The sequence below is a fragment of the Mastomys coucha genome, unplaced genomic scaffold (assembly GCF_008632895.1).
Source record: "Mastomys coucha isolate ucsf_1 unplaced genomic scaffold, UCSF_Mcou_1 pScaffold15, whole genome shotgun sequence".
NCBI lineage: Eukaryota > Metazoa > Chordata > Mammalia > Rodentia > Muridae > Mastomys > Mastomys coucha.
In genome coordinates this window covers 12,830,405-12,848,719 of record NW_022196897.1, presented here as the reverse complement: position 1 = coordinate 12,848,719, position 18,315 = coordinate 12,830,405, and the positions used below count along the sequence as shown (strand labels likewise).

Sequence of the window (18,315 nt, the reverse complement as noted above, 5' to 3'; positions counted from 1 at the left end):
GACTGGAGAATACTCACTAAAACCCTCCCCTTCAGCATTTTCATTGGACTATGACAGGCACCAACCAGACCCTATTGGTGAAGGCGTGTGGACACGCCTCAGTGGGCTCAATGGCTGCTCCTCACTTCCGCCTCTGCGCTCTGGACCTGGGACCCTGGACCCCAATTAAAGTGGGTAAGGTAATTAAAGCAGGTATCGCCTAGCGGACCCTTGCGACCTAGGTGACATTGGCACAGTATAACTTCAGTACACAAGCTGCACGGGCCCTCTACCTTTAGGCCCAGGCTCCGCACCAATCTGGAGTCCTTGCACCGCTGTGGGCCGGCCGCCAGGGTCCGCTTTCGGACAAAGAAATGCTGCTTCTGAGATCCACCCGGGCATAAAGAATGTGTTTTCGAAACCGGGCAGTGGTGGTGCACGCCTTTAATCCCAACGCTTGCGAGGGAGAGACAGTCGGATTTCTGAGTTCGAGGCCAGCCTGGTCTACAGAGTGAGTTCCAGGACAGCCAAAAAATAAAGGGAAAAAAAGAGGAATGTTTTCAAGAATCTTGGCTTTATAAGTCCCAGACCTAATATATGTGTGAATATCTGGTGCTGACTCGAGGAGGAGGAGGTCCTGCCAGGTATCCATTTTGTGTAGGAGGCACCATGGAAACAGCCTTGTTTCTGCACGCACACACAGGTTTCACATAAAAACTGAGCCTTACACATTTAGGCAGTTCTGTCATGCAGAAAAGTACAAAACAAAGGTAAAAGTCACACTAACTCCTGTTGAAACACTTACTTCGAAGGTTAGGGGGCTAGTGACTCTGAAGGGTCACAACCTCATGGCAGATAAGTCTTGAAAAGTTTCTTTGGGTAGAGCTGCATAGTGCGCAATATATACCCTTCCCAGCAAACACTGTAGGGCAACTGCTTAGAGGCATTAGAAAGTTGGGGGCTACAGACTGGTGGTGAGTTTTTTTGTGCCTTATAGTCCATAGCCAGCTTAGGCCTGGCATTGCTGCCCCGGTGCCACTTGCCTTCCAGGGACTCTGCTTCATGGAATGTGGGTCTCTGCAAAAACAGATTCAGCCTAGGGGTAGGTACCTTTAGGCTTCTGGGTTGCACGGCAGTCCACAGCTGGCACCATCTTAGGTTTATCTTTAACTTACCTGCTGGCCCACTCCATCAGTATAAACTGGCGATTAGAAATGGAATTTCAGCTTTCTGGAAGTCTTTCCCAAGTCACTTATTTACCCTTGGTAGTATGGGAGATTGGACCCAGAACCTTCTGAATGCTAGGCAAGCACTCTACTACTAAGCTATAATAGCCTCAGCCCCTCAAATTACTTCTTTAAAGGAAACTTCTAGTATTCATGGCTTTTATACTCTGAATTCCAAATCCTAAACTACCAAAATAAAAGAGGAACACACAAAGCAAAATCTAAGAAATGTTACAAGGAAAACCACTCCAAAGTTCAGCTTGTATCTTGCTTTCAGGGAAAAAAAAAATTAGCCCAATCCTGGATTGGAGACATTTTTTTTCTAGCTGGGGGCAAAGCAGACAAGTCTCCCCTTGACTCACTTCCTCAGCGTGTGATGCGACTGACTGTTCGTTCCCAGCAGAGGAGGCATGAGCTGCTGTGCTCCAGCACAGACCAGCATACCTGTTCTGCAAACACCACACTGTTATTAACCTAATGATTCTAAACAAGGACAGTTTTGTCACAGGGAAACATAGCAATGTCAGCATGAACGTCTAGTTTTACACATGAAGGCTGCTGCAAACATCCAGCATATGAGGACCAGGCACACTCCTACCCTTCTTACATCCTCAGGACAGTCTTTTCTTCATCCAATATGAAGGGCACAGGGACTGGTGAGGTGTTGAGAACATCTGCTTCTCTGTAGAGGGAAGACCTAGATTTGGATCCCAGCACCTGTAACTTGTTCCTGGGGTTTCAATGCCCTCTTCTGGCCTCCATGGACATCGCATGTGTACTGCACATCCACACAGATTTTTTTCTTTTTTCTTTTGGTAAAAGAAAGACCTAGTCAGCTGCTGGTGGTGCATGCCTTTAATCCCAGAACTCAGGAGGCAGAGGCAGAGGCAGGAAGATCTCTCTGAGTTCAAGACCAGCCTGGTCTACAAAGAAGTTCCAGGACAGGCAGGGCTGTTGTTACACAGAGAAACCCTGCCTCAAAAAACAAAACAGAGGGGCTGGTGAGACGGCTTAGCGGTTAAGAGCACTGACTGCTCTTCCAAAGGTCCTGAGTTCAAATCCCAGCAACCACATGGTGGCTCACAACCATCCATAATAAGATCTGACACCCTCTTCTGGTGTGTCTGAAGATAACTACAGTGTACTTACATATAACAATAAATAAATCTTAAAAAAAAAAAAAAGTAAAAAAAAAAAAAAACACAGAAGAATGATCCCACTCAAATAGCTAAGCATAGTCAGGAACCCTGTATTCTGCAGGTCACATTTGATCCCTCAACTATTAACTTTTGTTGATGTTCCTTTAGACTTTCTCCTGTCTCCCTGACCCTTCTCCCTCTCCTGCTTTCTCTCTCTCAGGCTGGGCCTCACAGCCCAGGCTGGTTTCCAGCTAAACTGACAATGATGGCAATATAGTTTTGATCCCCCTACCTGGTTACGGGTAAACAAATGTCCAAATACGATCATCCAAATGTCCCTTTTCTTTCTCTTTTACAGCCACTCCAGGAAACAGTGTGGCATCCTGTTTTAAATCCTTTAAAAATGTAAAATTTAGAACTTACGAGATGGCCCAGCAGGTGGAGGCACTTGCAGGCAGGCCAGGCTATCTGAGTTTGCTCCCTAATATCACAAGGCTGACAGAAATAATTTGCATAAGTGGTATGGTATACATACACCTGCATTCACACATACATATACAGAAATAATTTTTAAATATTAAAAACCATATTGTAATTCAGTTGGCAGGATGTTTGCCTAAGCCAGATGTGGTGGTAAATGCCTTTAATCCTAGCTCTTAGGAGGCAAAGACCAACCTCTGTGAACTAGAGGCCTCTTCTACAGAGTGAGTTTTGGTCCAGACAAGGTTACATAGTGAATTCTTTTTTCAGTAGCAGTAATAGTAGTAGCAATGGTTGTCTAATATATATGACTCCCTAGCTTTGACTTCCAGAGTCACGTAAAACAGGAAGGTAAAGGTCATCACTGATTACAAGAGCAAGTTTGAGGCAAGTCTTTGCTGCACAACACCCTACTTTTAAAAAACATAAAATCTGTCCTCAGACGATCATCTGTCATCTCAATTCTGCAGCACTGTCATCAGAGCTCACCAATGGCCACACACTAATAAGTCAGGGCTCTGGTGTCACATGCTCTACAAAGTATAGCCCATTGTCTTTAACTGGGGTGGGTAACAGTGCAAGTTACCCATCTCCTACAACAAGAAACAGGGATTTTCCAAAAATAGTCTAATACCCAAAGTGCTCTAGCCATGGTGCACTAATAACCCCAGTCCTATGACCCCCTGTCCACTAGGCAAGGAACATCTTAGCATTCACCTGATGCAGATATTGAGATGCTTAACTATATATTGTTAATTTCAGGAAACATTTTTTTGCCATCAGCAAATGGTCTCATTTAGCACATGACTGACATAAACTCAAAAACTGTAAGCTAATAAACTTCAGCTGTATATGTATCCACTTCCATGAGCATGTGAGCACCCATTCCTAATGTCTGTTTCCTTTTCTAGGTCTGTCTATCTCAAGTGTATTAATGATGCCTGCCACAAGGTGGTGGGAAAGGCTGTGAAACTGCAGTTGGTTGGGCCAGGAACTCAAGCAAGGCCTTGAGACCAGAATTTTTTTTCTCAGATGGCAGATACCCACACAGGGTCCCATTCATGCTCTTTCTCAACAGTCTGCTTTCTCTTTGTGAGGTGGAATGAACAAAAGGCTAGTCTTTAGCAGGACAGAGGAAAAGGGATGCCAGCCCTCTTACATTAACAGATGAAGGGGTACACTCTGAGGTCAGTGCTGCTGAGTGAACAAGCTGATTTATAAAGGGGGCACATTCACCATGAGATATACTCAGAGCTTATCAGGATATTTTACTTATATGCAGTCTCCAAATATTGGAAAAGTTCAGTATTGACTGGCAATTCAGAGCATGATTAACTGGAAGTAAGTTTTAATAAATGAAGCTTCACTTTTAAGTTTTGCTCGAGGAAACGATCTTAGATATAAAGAAAACTGGACAGTAAACTGGGCACAAGTAGACACTGATTTCTGACCAAAGCTCCACCAGTGTGGCACCAAGCAGAGTCAGAACCGGGAAGTTCAGAACTCCAGCTGCGCAGTGCTCCATTTCCAGCCACTGCAGGAGGTTAGTTGACGCGACAAGCCCGGATCATGAGCAGCTGCAGGAGAATGAAGACCGGAGACGTGATCAGGCCGAACCAGAGCTCTCGAGTCTGCTCCACTAGCTTCTGGCATAGCAGCATCTCAAAGACAAACTTGAGGCTAAGGACGGTGAGAACCCAGAAGAGGCGCAGTACAGCCAATCGCTTCTCCCCATCTTGGAAGAGACGAACGGAAACGATGGTGGTGAAGTAGGTACTGAGCCCGTCGGCGGCGAAAAAGGGCACAAAGACGTTCCACCAGGAGAGGCCCGGAGCCAGGCCATCCACTCGCAGTGCCAACAACACGGAGAACACCAACAGGGCCAACAAATGCACGAATATCTCAAAGGTGGCGAAGCCCAGCCACTGCACCAGCTCCCGCAGCGAGAATAACATCGCGCCTGCTTAATATCGGCCGCCGGTGCCCCTCACCGGGCTGTGACGTCTCCGACCACGGACCTGGCGACCGCCTGCTACCGCCGCTGCACACGCGAGGCAGCAAGCAGCCCAACCCGGCCTGGACACTGGTCCTGGGGCTCCACGGCCCTCAGGACCCCAACCCTGGACCGGGAACCGGATGCTAGTGGAAGCCCGTGATGTCCAGACGCTGTCCCCGCCCCTCCCCGCTGGCGCAGCCGAATTGCGTCATTTCCTGTTGACAGCGGAAGGGGGAAGTCATTGGGGTGTGCAGTTCTAACCGGCGTGTGCGAAAATGCAAGTTCCCCAGCTCCTGGTGCTTTTCGGCAGCCAGACTGGCACAGCCCAGGACGAGGCCGAGAGGCTAGGCCGCGAGGCCCGGCGCCGGCGGTTAGGTTGCTCCGTGCAGGCTTTGGACTCATACTCCGTGGTGAGGCTCGGGCGCTACGGCGGAGACCTCCACCGGACTTGGCGTCCTCGGATGGAGGACGTTTGAGTGCGGCCCGTTGGGCCCAAGCGGATTCAGGGGAAAGGGAGGCACGAGGCTGAGGCCTAAGAAAGAAAAGGCCTGGTAGCAACTGGGAATAAGTGTCCAAACACTTTTACTCTGTTACCCTAGGTGAAGGTGGTGGGATGCGGTGCAGGGAGGGCACTGATCAGGACTGTCAGAGACCTTACACCTACCTATGTCTTGTCCTTGAGGCGAATCTCATTAGGGAGCCCCTGGTGATATTTGTTTGTGCGACCACAGGCCAAGGAGACCCTCCTGACAACATGAAGGTAAGACTGGCCTAATGTGTACCCTCATCCTGTTTTTATTGCTGTATAAAAGTCCCAAGGTCCACAGAAATAGCTTTCCTTCAAAGCGTGATGAATATTGAGAGGTGCCCATGAGGGATATTCTTTGTATAGATCTGAGGAGAGAAATAGCTCTTAGTAACCACTCAATAGCCTTGACTATTTTGTTTCCCAAACTGACATGAGTCTGGTCTGGGTCATGTGTTGAAGTTCAAACTTTGTAACATTCAGAGAACATCCTTTAATTCTCTCTCTTTTTTTCAAGCACATATATTCCTGGCACATCTGGGACACAGCAGCCACATTTTTCCTTTATGGAGATTAATGGCCAAAACAACAGATTTAATGGTCAATTACCAGGAAACACCTGGTGCTAGGGAAAATGCCAGGTGTTCAGGGAGTGAAGAGGGTCCTGAAATTGGACACAACTATTTGGAAGGAAAGAGCACACCTTTAATTCTAGCTCTTGGGAGGCAGGAGCAGATGGAGCTAGCCAGGGATACATAGGGAGAACCTGTCTCTTAAAATAAATTAATAAAAGGAGGGGCAGATGGTGATGAGAAGCAACCTGTGTAAAGGGCAGAAAGTTGAGGATTCCCCAACCATTAACTGTGCTGACAGAAAAGGGGAAGGAAGAAGGGTTCATTCAATAAACCTGCGTAGTGAGCTGAAGAGATGGCTCAGCTGTTAAGAGCACTGATTGCTCTCCCAAAGGTCCTGAGTTCAGATCCCAGCAACCACATGGTGGCTCACAACCATCTGTAATGAGATCTGATGCCCTCTTCTGGTGCGTCTGAAGACAGCTACAGTGTACTTAGATATAAAAATAAATAAATCTAAAAAAAAAAAAAAAAAACCTGGGTAGCTACAGAGAAGCATGTCGGCTTAAGATGAAAACTATAGGAACTATGGAAGTGACACATGATGCTGTCAGTGTAGCAAGACCACCGCCTGTCTGAATGTGGCAAGAATAATGCTAGGCAACGTATCACCATAAGCAGGAGGTGCACATATGCTTTGAGCTGGGTGGTGGCCCAAGGCTGAATAAATGAGGCACACTCCAGAAAGCCCAAAAAGTATTCAATGGGATATGTAATCAGAGGGATCTAGAAGATGAGGGACAGAATCACAACACAAGAACCAGGATCCCTAGTAATTCCACCTGTAGAATAAGAGAACCAGTTAAGGCAGGTGCCAGGAGATACCTAGAGGAGCTGCAATTAGCTCTGCAGGACTAGGAAGGTCCTGGCACAAGTGTCACTGTTGAAGCACCCAAAATAAAACTGAAAAAACAAAGCCCTTATCCTTCAGGCCTTCCACTTAGCAGGGACAGGGCCAGACAGGAGGAGTTCCCCTTCCCAAGATCAGTGATAGGGTGGAAGGCTTGAGAGGCAGCCATAGGATCAGTAGTGACTGCTAAGGAGAGCAGTCTATGGGGGGCAGACACTGTGATCTCCAGCATTAGACAAGATGAAGTAGGATCAGGAGTTCAAGGCTACCCTCATCTACATGTTAAGAAACTATATCAGCTAGGTATGGTGATATACACCTGTAATCTCAGTCCTTCAGAGGCCAAACCTGAAGGACCAAGATTTTAGGGCCAGCCTCAAACTAGTGTCAACCAAAAACATGACTCAAACAACTTCTCAGGCAGTGGTGGCACACTTGGAGTCAGAGGCAGATGGATCTCTGTGAATTTGAGGCCAGCCTGGTTTACAGAGGGAGTTCTAGGACAGTCAGGGCTACAGAGTGAAATCCTGTCTCAAAATAAAATAAAAATAAGAAAGGGACAAGGAGGTGAGAGAGTAGTGATCTCCCTCAGGTTTGAGGTGTGCTGGTCTGTGGACGGCCCACATAGGAGCAGGAGTCAGTAGTTACTGTCTCAATCACAACCGGAACTGAAGTCCTTTGAAGAGGCTACAGACCCAGCATCCCAAAATACATGCAGGAGTATGGTTCCTCATGTCAGCAGGATAGGAAAGCCTTGGCCTTGACTTCTTTGCCCTAATCCTCTTTAAAAACACATTGGAATTATAGGAGAAAAATCCAATAACTGGGTCTTTGCTTATTCCTTTCTGGTGATATCTACTGTGATCAGCTTTTCCAGGAGCAGAAAAGTACAGATAAGTCTCACACACACACACACACACACACACACACACACAGAGAGAGAGAGAGAGAGAGAGAGAGAGAGAGAGAGAGAGAGAGAGAGAGAATGAATGAATGAATGAATGAATATGTCTGCTGAAGTGAAGACTCTAGTGAAAGGCAAAGACAAATGGAACCCAGAATTCACTATGGATGCAGCATTACTGGGATAAGACCAGGACCAAAAGAGGACAGCAGGAAACAATCTGCAAAGTAGTGGAGGATATAACTGAGCAGTTCTCCCAAGTATAACACAGAAATTGGACCATGGAGGAAAACAGTCAATAGAACCTAAAGATGACGTGAGGAGTGACAGAGTGGGGAAGGAGGAGGAAGGCAATTAGAAAGGATAGTAACAGTGTCACATAGCTGGGTGGTGGTGGCACTCCAGGGACAGGGAGAGTTCCAGGACAGCCAGGACTACACAAAGAGACCTTGTCTACAAGCAAATAAACAGTGTCACATAATGGACAAAACTGCTACCTGAGACAGTGACCACATGCTTACAAAGGGACACCCAGAGAGGATGGGTTTAACTAGTGGGGATAATAGACAGCATGGCCTGATGACTGACAAACCAGAGGGCAACTAACTGGAAAGGTCAGTATAAATCCAGAGTTTGAGTGCATGAGTTCGTGAGTCAACACCTTCAGAGAACCATTGCACAGCCCGTCTCCCTTTTTTTTTACCCAGAAGACTTGAGTGAGAACTTATGGCTGGCCTATCCCTTCTGCAGTAGACGCACTGGCCTACCACTACAGTAATAGAGAAGCAGCTAGAGGGTGGTAAGTCAGTTCACGCCTAGACCAGAATAGGAAGAATACTCCACTGAGTATCCTGTAAGAGGACATCAGACTGCCCTAGTAATTACTTGGGGCATTGAGCTACAGATTGCCATATATGAGAATACTTACACAGTTAGGATAAGCTTTCTTTGTGTGCAGGTTCCTGTAATTTTGTACCTTGTGAAGGAGAAATGTCCAGATTGGCCAGTGTACAGTTCTGAGCTCTAATGGCTTTCCTTCCATACCATCCTCCCTGCTGGGACCTCAGACAGAAAACTGGCCTGAGATGAGGTCCTAAAACAGTTTCCTGTGGCTACAGAACTTCTGGAGGTTCATATTCCGGAAGAGCCTGCCATCCACCTCCCTCTGTCAAATGGATTTTGCTGTCCTAGGCCTCGGGGATTCCTCATATGCCAAGTGAGTAGGGGGTGGGCTTGCTGGCCAGATGGGGACAGTTTTAAAAGTCAAGGAAGAAATGAGGCAGGCAGCCGGGACCCCAGGTGCCCAACCATTGTAGACCATGTAACCCTGCACTGTGTTGGCTCATCAACCTTATCCACAGATATTCCCTAGTGGACACACTAATCTTTGTAAGGACTTGGCACAGAGGAGGCCACCAGTGGAGAAGGAACAGGGTGGCAGAATACCACCATGGAATTCAGTGAGGCACGGACAAGCCAGCATTACATTACAACACCCAGTCTGTCCCTGTTCCTCACTATGTTACAAACATAGTCTGAAGTACTGACAACTTGAAAAGAGCCCCGAGGTGAACAGCTTCCCTTCAGGTAGCTTGTTAGACATGCACCTGGGTTCTTGCTGTCAGGGTTTGTGGACAGTTGTGTCCCTAAACAAGCAGTGCTATTAGTTTCTTTATCTTCCTGGGTGATGATGAGGGATGTCCACTCAGAGGTGCAAGTAGCTACCTAAGACCTGTTTTCCACGGGGCCCAGTGTCATCCAGCACTGAGGGCCACTCCAGCCCCCTAAAAAGTTGTGTGCATGGCAGGGTTCTTGATTACTTTAGATAAAAAGAACAGAAAAGTCCTGAGTTCAATCCTCAGCAACCACATGGTGGCTCACAACCATCTGTAATGGGATCCAATGCCCTCTTTTGACAGCTACAGTATCCTCATGTAAAATTAAATAAGTAAGTAAGTAAAAAACAAAACAAAAACAACAGAAAACAGAAGCTGAGCATGGTGCCTCACTCCCTTACAACCCCAGCACTCAGAAAGCTAATATGGAGGACTGCCACAAACTCTAGGGTGGGACTGGATCTTACTAAACCAAAAAGAATAGAAAATAGGAAGATGGTGGTGGTGTAGCTTGCTCTGCTAGAGGTTTTGCTCACTGGCACTATGTGGATACACAGGGCAGGTAGGATGGAGTCCCAACTATGGATGTGGTTCCCAAAAGGACAGGCTAATGCAAGGACCAGTGAGTCTTTTACAGACCAAAGAGGGGAAATCTTCTTACAGAAAAACATGGTTATCTGCTCTCCACCCCACTCCAGCCCCATCTCCAATAGTAACTGTGTAGCCCTGGCCAGGGAATCCAGGGTCTTGAACACTTCAGAGATATGGGTTGATAAAATGAGACTGTCTTCCACATGGCAGCTTCTTGAGATCAAGAGACTTACCATTTCTGGTTGTAGTTTTTGCTCCAATCTCTCATCCCCTACATACTGAAGCCAGTGTGCACTACCCTTGAGAGAGGTCCTGCTCTACTTTACTCTGCCAGAGAAGTTGACTACACTACTACCCCATACTGTTGGTTAGCCCACACTCCAGGCCTGCCTTACTGTTTCCACCCACAGGTTCAACTTTGTGGCCAAGAAGCTACATCGCAGGCTGCTGCAGCTAGGAGGCAGTGCCCTCCTGCAACCGTGTCTAGGTGATGACCAGCATGAGCTGGGGTAAGTGTTGATGTCAGTGTCCCTCTGTGACACCCCATCTTGGCTCTGGCCCACAGAGGCCAATGCCTGTACTCTTTCCTAGGCCTGATGCTGCCATTGACCCCTGGGTAGGAGACCTTTGGGAGAAGATAATGGTTATGTACCCAGTACCCCTCAACATTCCTGAGATTCCTCATGGAGTCCCGTGAGTCTGAGCCTTGGGTATATGAATATCAAGGGACTTTGAGCTGTTTTATCCCCCCAGGCCACCCAACTGATAGTTCCACTTTCCACAGCTTGCCCTCCAAGTTCATCTTCCAGTTTCTTCAGGAGGTCCCTAGCATAGGGGCTGAGGAGCTGAACATAGCCAGCTCAGCCCCTCAAACACCCCCATCAGAGTTACAGCCCTTCCTGGCACCTGTGATCACCAACCAGAGGGTCACTGGCCCCCAACACTTTCAGGATGTTCGGCTAATTGAGTTTGACATTACAGACTCAAATATCAGGTAAGGAGCCCAAGCCATCAAGCAGTCAGGCAGGTTGCCCATGTGTTCCTAAGAAGCTGATGTGGTCAGGGAAAAGGTAGGCAGTAATTAGGGCATGACCAGAAGGGCATGCCAAAGCCAAAGGCCAGGCAGCTCGAAGAGCTTGACCTCTAGCCCTCCAGCCCACCTTCCATCTCTTTAGTCCCTTCATTCTCCACTACCGTACACATCCCTTCCCTCCTCTCAGCTCCTCTGTCCTTTCCACACCATCCTCACATTTCTGGTGACTTTTTCATACAGTTTTGCTGCTGGTGATGTTGTATTAATTCTGCCCTCTAACTCGGAGGCCCACACCCAGCAGTTCTGCCAACTGTTGTGCCTGGACCCCAATCAGTTTTTCACACTTAAGCCACGGGAGCCAGGTGAGTATGGGAGATGCACCAGCTCTTGAGGTCCAAGGGGCCACCTAACGACCCTACCCACCAAGCCTCCATGCCATTCCTGCAGGTGTCCCTTACCCACCAGGGCTGCCTCAGCCCTGCACTGTGTGGCACCTTGTGTCACAGTACTTGGATATTGCCAGCGTGCCCCGCCGTTCCTTCTTTGAACTCCTGGCTTGTCTTTCCCCACATGCGCTGGAGCGGGAGAAGCTGCTGGAATTCAGCTCTGCCAGAGGTCAGGAAGAGCTCTGGGAGTACTGCAATCGACCCCGCAGAACCATCTTGGAGGTGGGCTTGTGGGCAGGCAGGTGGGTATGGGCCACTGAGCTATGGTATGCACACCACTACACAATAAGACTCCATTTATCCAGGTGCTAAGTGACTTCCCACACACAGCGGGTGCCATTCCTCCAGACTACCTTTTGGACCTAATCCCTCGGATCCGCCCACGGGCCTTCTCCATTGCTTCCTCCCTGCTGGTGAGGAACTCTGAATAGAACTGAAGGCTGGCTGGGAAAGCTGGGACTGGGTAGGGCGTTTGTAGATGGGGCTGCCTCTCTACCAGGGACTGTCTCTCCTGGGGTTGGTGGCAGGCAGGAGTGCTTTAGTAGGGTAGCACCATCACTGTGTCCATAGGCTCATCCCAGGAAGCTACAGATCCTTGTGGCTGTGGTAAAGTACCAGACTCGCCTGAAGGAGCCCCGCCGTGGTCTCTGCTCCTCCTGGCTAGCATCCCTGAATCCTGGGCAAGGTAAATCCATAGTTCTGGGGTTGGAAGAGAGCATAACCTCAAGCGCCTGTCCTCCCCTGTTCCTTCTACCACTGGAGTTCAAGCCCCAATGAGCACCTTAGCATTGTCTTTCAACCTCCTACATGCCATTTCCCTTCTGCAACAGGACCTGTCCAGGTGCCTCTGTGGGTACAGCCTGGGAGCCTTGTGTTCCCAAAAACACCAGACACACCCATTATCATGGTGGGGCCTGGAACTGGTGTGGCCCCCTTCCGAGCAGCCATTCAAGAGCGAGTGGCCCATGGCCAAACTGGTGAGTACAGGAATTCCAAAGCAGTGTGACCTGACCACTGAGACTGGTCTAGCTGAATTCCTACATCCAGACGGGAACTGCCCTATGTACCCCAGGAAACTTCTTGTTCTTTGGCTGCCGCCAGCGGGATCAGGACTTCTACTGGCAGACTGAATGGCAGAAGCTAGAGCAGAAGGGCTGCCTGACCCTGGTTACAGCCTTCTCCCGCGAGCAGGTGAGTATATTCAAGTTAGATAGGACAACAGTTGGGATGTCTGAAACTTAGCCTCTGACACCTACAGGAACAGAAGGTATATGTGCAGCACCGGCTCCGAGAGCTGGGGCCACTTGTCTGGGAGCTGCTGGATGGCCAGGGTGCCTACTTCTACCTAGCAGGGTGAGCAAACTTGGGAATGTAGGGAGTGGACCAGCCTTTAGGGGAGAGAAGTAGTAGGGGCTGTGGCTCTAGGATCACTGAGCTTTCTGAGACCTGCCTCTCCAGCAATGCTAAATATATGCCTACGGATGTTTCGGAAGCCCTCATGTCCATTTTTCAAGAAGAAGGACAACTCTCCACCACAGATGCATCTGCCTACCTTGCCAGACTCCAGCAGACACTGCGCTTCCAGACTGAGACCTGGGCCTGAGGAACAACTTGCTAGCTCACACCCACACTAACAGCTGCATTGTGGAGCCTGCAGGGAGTCTAGAGGGCCCATTGTTACCTCTTGCTATCTAATCCCAGAACACTGGGACCCACAGTTTAGTTTTTTTTTGTCTAGCTGACCAGGAGGGCAGTCCCTGCCTACAGCCAAACTGAGTGGAACCCATGTTCCATACATAGCCCCAGCCCAGTGCAGCCTGCACTCCTGGTTTTCTCTCAGACCCCTTCATTCTGCCCCAAATCTGCATTATAGTCCATACCACCAAGGGCCAGCCCTCCAAGGGGCATAGAGCTGTGTGAGAGCTACGCTGCCCCTCTGACCGCGTGCTATTCCTTTTCATCCCACAGCACCTATGCAGCTCAGCTCAGTTGAAAAGCCACCAGGGCCAAGTCTCCTGAGCATTGGGAATGGGCAAATCCGTCTGTGTTCAGGTCCATAAACATGAGTAAACTGCCTGGGTAGCCACTCACTTCTCCTTTTTTTCCTTCTAGATTTGAGGGTGGCGGGTGGGACATGGATTCTTTGCATCTGCTAGTGGTAGGCAAAGACCCAGGGCATGAGCACAGGCTGTGTACTGACAGCTTAGCCAAGCTAGTCCCCTTCTCTTGTAGCCACAGAGCTCAGCCAAGCTCATATGCCTTCTCTCATGGCCAAACAGAAAGGGCTTGGAGAGCTATTTGGAAATCCCAGCCAAGAGCCAGAACACACTATTCCTTCCAAAGAACTGGAAGAATGATCAGGTGGAGGAGGTGTGATTTGTGTTGGCCCGCCCATGGGCAGGCCCTCCACTGCTGTAAAGGAAAACCCTGTTGGAGGAGTCAGACAGGTCCCAGGGCAGCTGGGAGCTAAGGAACCTCTGTTTCGTCTGTCAACTTGTGAAACAGGGACCAGACCTAGCCAACACCATTCTTAGGCCTGAGATACCAAGAGTTGACATGCTGCGGGGACCCAAGTGAAGTTTACTTCCAGTGAGGTCAACAAGCCAAAGGTGTATCTAGAGGTTAGTGCTCCAGTGAATGGGTGAAGGTCAAGCTCTACCTGGTTCCTGAGGGCCACACTAACCTTCATATCTGCAACAATCCCTGCTCTCATCCTGGAGTCTCAGTCCACGCATCCTGACTTCTGTTCTGGTGGCTCTACCCTGGGACCTAATGAAACCAGCTCTGTGTCTACTAGTTCACCCGGTACTTCTCTGGGTCCTGAGCTCTTGGACCCATTGTGCCAGCTACCAGCAGATGAAGAGGATGATCTCAGGGCCCCTGAGGGTGCTAGAACTCCAGACAGTAAACCTGAACTGGAGGCCAGAGACCCATCCGGTGCCTGGGCCTTGAAGTCAACTGTGGAAGAGCAGAAAGAAGGTGAGGGGCAGGTTGAGGAGGAGGAGGAATGTCCCATTTGTGCCGAGCCTTATGGGCCTAGTGAGCACCACCTGACCCTGCTAAACTGTGGTCACAGTCTGTGTGTGGGCTGCCTGCACCAGCTGTTAGGCATGACCCCTAGAGCTGACCTGGGTCGTGTGTGCTGTCCACTGTGTCGTCAGAAGACACCCATGCTAGAGTGGGAGATCTGTCAGCTGCAGGAGGAACTGCTTCGAGCTGATGGACCCCAGCGCCCAGTGCGCACTGCATCCATCACAGCCGTGCATCCTGGCCCTTGGCCCTGGGGGCCCTTAGAGCACCGCTACCGGCTGCGCTTCCTGGCAGGGCCTGTGGGAGGACAGAGCTGTCTCCCCTTCCTGCCCTGCCCTCCCAGGCTAGGTACCTGGTTATGGACACTGCGAGAACGTGGCCCCTGTGCCCGCCGCTTGTCACTGCTGAGCCTGCTGGTACTTGAACTGCTAGGGCTGGTGGTCATCTTCATGCCACTCATGTTACTAGGGGTGCTCTTCATGCTGCTAGACCGTTCCACCCACTAAGCAGAGCCCAGGATGTAAGCCAAGCTTTGAAGTCCATGCTTAGATTGTGGTAATCAGCAAAGACTTGTTATCACTAATACCAAGACTAGGTATGCCTGAGAGCCTGAGCCAGCCAGGGTGCTTACACACCCTTGCAGCCTAGATACTGGCCAAAGCCAAGGACACAAGGACACCCTCTGAAGGAGCCTGGCCTGGGAGGAAGAGCTGTGAAAAGAGCCCTATGTGCTTGCCATGGACTAGCCGCAGGCAGAAACTCGTGGTCCAGCTGGGGAGGGTGGACACAAATGTGTGATTCTGTTTATCGTGAGATCTGTTTATTGGAGAAGGCAAGGGCTGCAGAGACTCACCTGTTCCAGACAGAAGCTGGTGTGTGTCCCTGAAGGCAACAGCAGCAGCCACAGTAACTATCGGGAGAGGCCAGCACTGCACAAACCAGCCTTCAAAACCTCCCCACCCAACCTAAGATAACTCTCACCAGAGAAGGTAGCCCAGAGCAACTGGGATCAATATTGCCTTTGTATTGCAAGGGCCAAGGGCCCATCCAGACCCTGAAGCCTCCAAATGCCTGAGGTCCAGCTCTGTTCCTAATTGACTCTGCAATTCGTGTCACTGGACCAGGAGCCCTCACTTGGGAGATGCAGACAAATGTCAGCTCACTTCATGGCTCATTGATGACACAATGTAGGGCGTAACGTTTCAAACTGAGTGCTATATAACAAGCATAAGAAAGGTTCTCAATAAACAGTTGTTACTGATGCTACCATTACCTCAGCCAGCCTCATTACTCTATCTCTGCCATCCAGGCACTCTCCTCACAACCCTTCAATGGTACCTGTTCCAGTCATAGGCAGACCATTGAAAAGACTGCTGGGTCCTTGATCTTAGCCAACTGTCAGCTTCTACACATGCTGTCTAAAGGCTATTTCCGTATTTCCATACATCTTGGCCAGAAGAAAGGTACTTTTTTTTTTTTTTTTTTTTTTTTTTGAACAGGATCTCTCTCTGCAACCCATGCTGACTTAACAAACCACCTATCTTAGCTTCCAGCATGCTGGGACTATCCATAAGCTTCACTACCCACAGCTAAAAGTTCTGTCTGCCTAGCTGGGCCACATCCCCATGTACCAGTATGTTCTCAGCTAGTCCCAGACCTCCGGAGTAGCACATTCGATCCAGCTTGGCCTTCAACAAGCAGAGCAAGCCAACTTTGAATGGAGCTGGGTCACCCTCTGGCAGCTCCTGGTTAGACCATGTTTGGACTATAGCTTTGGGAACCTACCCTAGACCCAGGTGTGGGCATAGTTTACAGGAGTTAGCTTCAATCAGTGAACAAGTGCAAACTTTGGCAAAGAGTTTTAATGGCAAAGTTGGCTGCAGCGACAATGCCACGCAGGGTAGGGCCAGAAGCCACAGTGGGCAAGAAAGGGTCAGCGGGCAACAGGACAAAGCCAGTTCCCTGAAGAAGCGGCAAGCAAGGGCCTGCAGGAAGTAGTGGGCAGGTGGACACTACATGATGGAACAGGCAGATAGTGGGTTCCGCACATGGCAGGTGCATGCAGCCCCACAGTACTGCCGGAAGGTCTGGTAGCAGCTGCCTTCAGATTCACCCCCCCACTGGCCACCGGATGGGGCAGTCAGGGCTTCAGGTGGCAAGCGGCTCAGGATGGATGTGTTGACAGCCAGTGCAGCCAGGCCATAGTCAGTGAAGAGCACAGTCTCACGGTGGCAGGTGGGACAGGAGATGAACTTGTACTTAGGGCAAGACTCGTAAAGAATCTGCAGGCACTGCTCACACACAGAGTGCAGGCAAGACAGCACCCGGGGCCGCCGTTGAGTGACGTTGTATGTGTGCCCACAGGTGGGGCATTCCAGGGGCTCACCTGCTATCACTGGCCCAGATGATGAAGGTGCAGAGGCTGTTGGGCCAGGTCGAATCACATACTGATTTACAATAACCTCATCCACTGGTGCCACCCGAGGGAAGCCCAACTCAGAACTGCCCTTGCGGGGCCGCCTTGGCAAGGGTGGAGTGTGGGATGCTCCTTCCAAGGTAGGCATGTCTCCCCCACATGCCTGGTTGACAATGATCTCTGTGTCTGAGGGCCAAGCACGCTTGGGTGCCAGAGTGGGAGTGGGCCTGGGTGCAGGTGGGAAGCAGGGGGTGGCCGCCGGGAGCTCAGGGAACTTTTCAGGGTGGACAATCTTCATGGCCTCCATTTTGAGGATGACATGGGGGCCTTTCAGGCAGGACATGAGGAGGCCCGGCCATCCACTGCCCACCTCAGGCCCAGGGTCAGCTGGCATCCGGCTCTCTACAGTCAGACTGGACGTTGGCACAGGTGGGGGTGTTGGGTGGGGCCGTGGGGGAAGAGAAGGGGCTGCATCCTGGTCCTGCCAGGCCTGGTGAGGACCACGGTTACTCTGTGGACTGCAAGGGGCAGCTGGTGACAGCTTGGAGGGCAGCCCCTCTCCCAGTGGCCACAGTGGCTTATCTGGTTCAGTCCGAAGAGGAGGAGGAAGAGAAGGGGGAGGGGGAAGCAGGCGGGGACAAGGGGATATGGGAGGCTGTTTTGGGCTGTGGGGCTCACCCAGGGTCTCTGTCTGCTGAAGCTGGCAAGGGGGCGTGGAGGGGCCTCCTCCTGTAGCAGAGGTCAGCAGTCCCTGGGCCGGGACATCTGGGCAGGCAGGGGCTAGGTGGGCCCCATGGCTCCAGGACAGGGCGCCCAGGGAAGGCAGCTAGCCTGATCCCTGCCTGCCGGAGGACCTGGGCTGCAGGCTCCGCGGCAACAGCAATGGAGAGGCCTGCAACAGGCCCGAGCTGCGGGTGAGAGATAGCATGAGGGCAGCACAGGGCCCACCTCACTCTCGCCCTAGCCCTCGCCCCCATCCTGCACAAAGGACAGGGTGCCCGACCTCTGACCCTGACCTCATCCGTGGGATCCAAGTCTCCACGGAACTCTGAACGCAACCCCCTCCCCACTATACTCTCCGAGACCGGACTAACTGTCCGGAGGACTGACTCTATGAAAATGGAAAGGGATGATGTGTCTGGCTCCCGCCCCTCCCCCCGCCCCCTCCCACCCCCGCTCACCTGCCCCAGCCTGGCGTTCCCCGGCTGCGCCGCCGCCGCAGCAGAGGTTGTCTCAAAGGCAGGCCCGGATGCGGCGCTCACACCTTGGCTCTCCTGCTCTAGTGGCTCCGATAGCTCCCGCGGCTCCAGTGGAGACCTCGGGCGATGGCGGGCGCAGGCGGCACCCAGGGGCGCGAGCGCTGGTGCTGGACGCAAGGCTCGGCGTGGTGGCGGCGACAGCGGCGACGGCGGCGGCGGCAGGTGCGTGCGGAGCGTGGCGCGTTCTGCGGC

At 50.8% G+C, this 18,315-nt stretch overlaps 4 protein-coding genes across 6 annotated transcripts; 2 read left to right on the top strand and 2 right to left on the bottom strand.

Annotated features, from left to right (window-relative positions):
- Positions 1 to 4,012: 4,012 nt before the first annotated feature.
- On the bottom strand, positions 4,013 to 5,024 carry Tmem203 (transmembrane protein 203). The gene has a single exon (XM_031369315.1). It carries the CDS (start codon positions 4,777 to 4,779, stop codon positions 4,369 to 4,371), a length of 411 nt encoding a protein of 136 aa, XP_031225175.1. The 5' UTR covers positions 4,780 to 5,024; the 3' UTR covers positions 4,013 to 4,368.
- Ndor1 (NADPH dependent diflavin oxidoreductase 1) lies at positions 5,020 to 13,508 on the top strand. 3 transcript variants are annotated; one of them, XM_031369312.1, is made up of 14 exons: positions 5,021 to 5,230; positions 5,503 to 5,580; positions 8,851 to 8,948; positions 10,350 to 10,448; positions 10,531 to 10,632; positions 10,724 to 10,933; positions 11,213 to 11,334; positions 11,420 to 11,640; positions 11,724 to 11,831; positions 11,989 to 12,103; positions 12,249 to 12,395; positions 12,491 to 12,609; positions 12,677 to 12,771; positions 12,877 to 13,508. In XM_031369312.1, the coding sequence occupies exons 1-14, from the start codon at positions 5,096 to 5,098 to the stop codon at positions 13,019 to 13,021; spliced, it is 1,794 nt and encodes a 597-aa protein (XP_031225172.1). In that variant the 5' UTR covers positions 5,021 to 5,095; the 3' UTR covers positions 13,022 to 13,508. The 3 variants fall into 3 exon arrangements, with proteins under 3 accessions (XP_031225173.1, XP_031225172.1, XP_031225174.1); XM_031369313.1 differs by lacking the exon at positions 10,724 to 10,933 and having other exon boundaries at positions 5,020 to 5,230; XM_031369314.1 differs by lacking the exon at positions 5,021 to 5,230 and having other exon boundaries at positions 8,800 to 8,948.
- Positions 13,509 to 13,974: 466 nt separating this feature from the next.
- Positions 13,975 to 15,714, top strand: LOC116091597. Its single transcript, XM_031373175.1, has 2 exons — positions 13,975 to 13,991; positions 14,066 to 15,714. The coding sequence occupies exons 1-2, from the start codon at positions 13,975 to 13,977 to the stop codon at positions 14,952 to 14,954; spliced, it is 906 nt and encodes a 301-aa protein (XP_031229035.1). The 3' UTR covers positions 14,955 to 15,714.
- A 581-nt stretch (positions 15,715 to 16,295) lies between these two features.
- On the bottom strand, positions 16,296 to 18,315 carry Rnf208 (ring finger protein 208). Its single transcript, XM_031369308.1, has 2 exons — positions 18,046 to 18,315; positions 16,296 to 17,772 (listed from the first exon to the last, which is right to left on the bottom strand). Exon 2 carries the CDS (start codon positions 17,256 to 17,258, stop codon positions 16,461 to 16,463), a length of 798 nt encoding a protein of 265 aa, XP_031225168.1. The 5' UTR covers positions 17,259 to 17,772; positions 18,046 to 18,315; the 3' UTR covers positions 16,296 to 16,460.

What these genes read in the sequence shown, in the direction of transcription:
- Rnf208 (XM_031369308.1), bottom strand. Translation starts at nt 17,258, where the DNA reads ATGCCAGCTGACCCTGGGCCTGAGGTGGGCAGTGGATGGCCGGGCCTC.
- Tmem203 (XM_031369315.1), bottom strand. Translation starts at nt 4,779, where the DNA reads ATGTTATTCTCGCTGCGGGAGCTGGTGCAGTGGCTGGGCTTCGCCACC.
- Ndor1 (XM_031369312.1), top strand. Translation starts at nt 5,096, where the DNA reads ATGCAAGTTCCCCAGCTCCTGGTGCTTTTCGGCAGCCAGACTGGCACA. An exon ending in GATGACCAGCATGAGCTGGG is followed by an intron (nt 10,449 to 10,530) that starts GTAAGTGTTGAT and finishes ACTCTTTCCTAG; the next exon opens with GCCTGATGCTGCCATTGACC. An exon ending in ACTTAAGCCACGGGAGCCAG is followed by an intron (nt 11,335 to 11,419) that starts GTGAGTATGGGA and finishes CCATTCCTGCAG; the next exon opens with GTGTCCCTTACCCACCAGGG.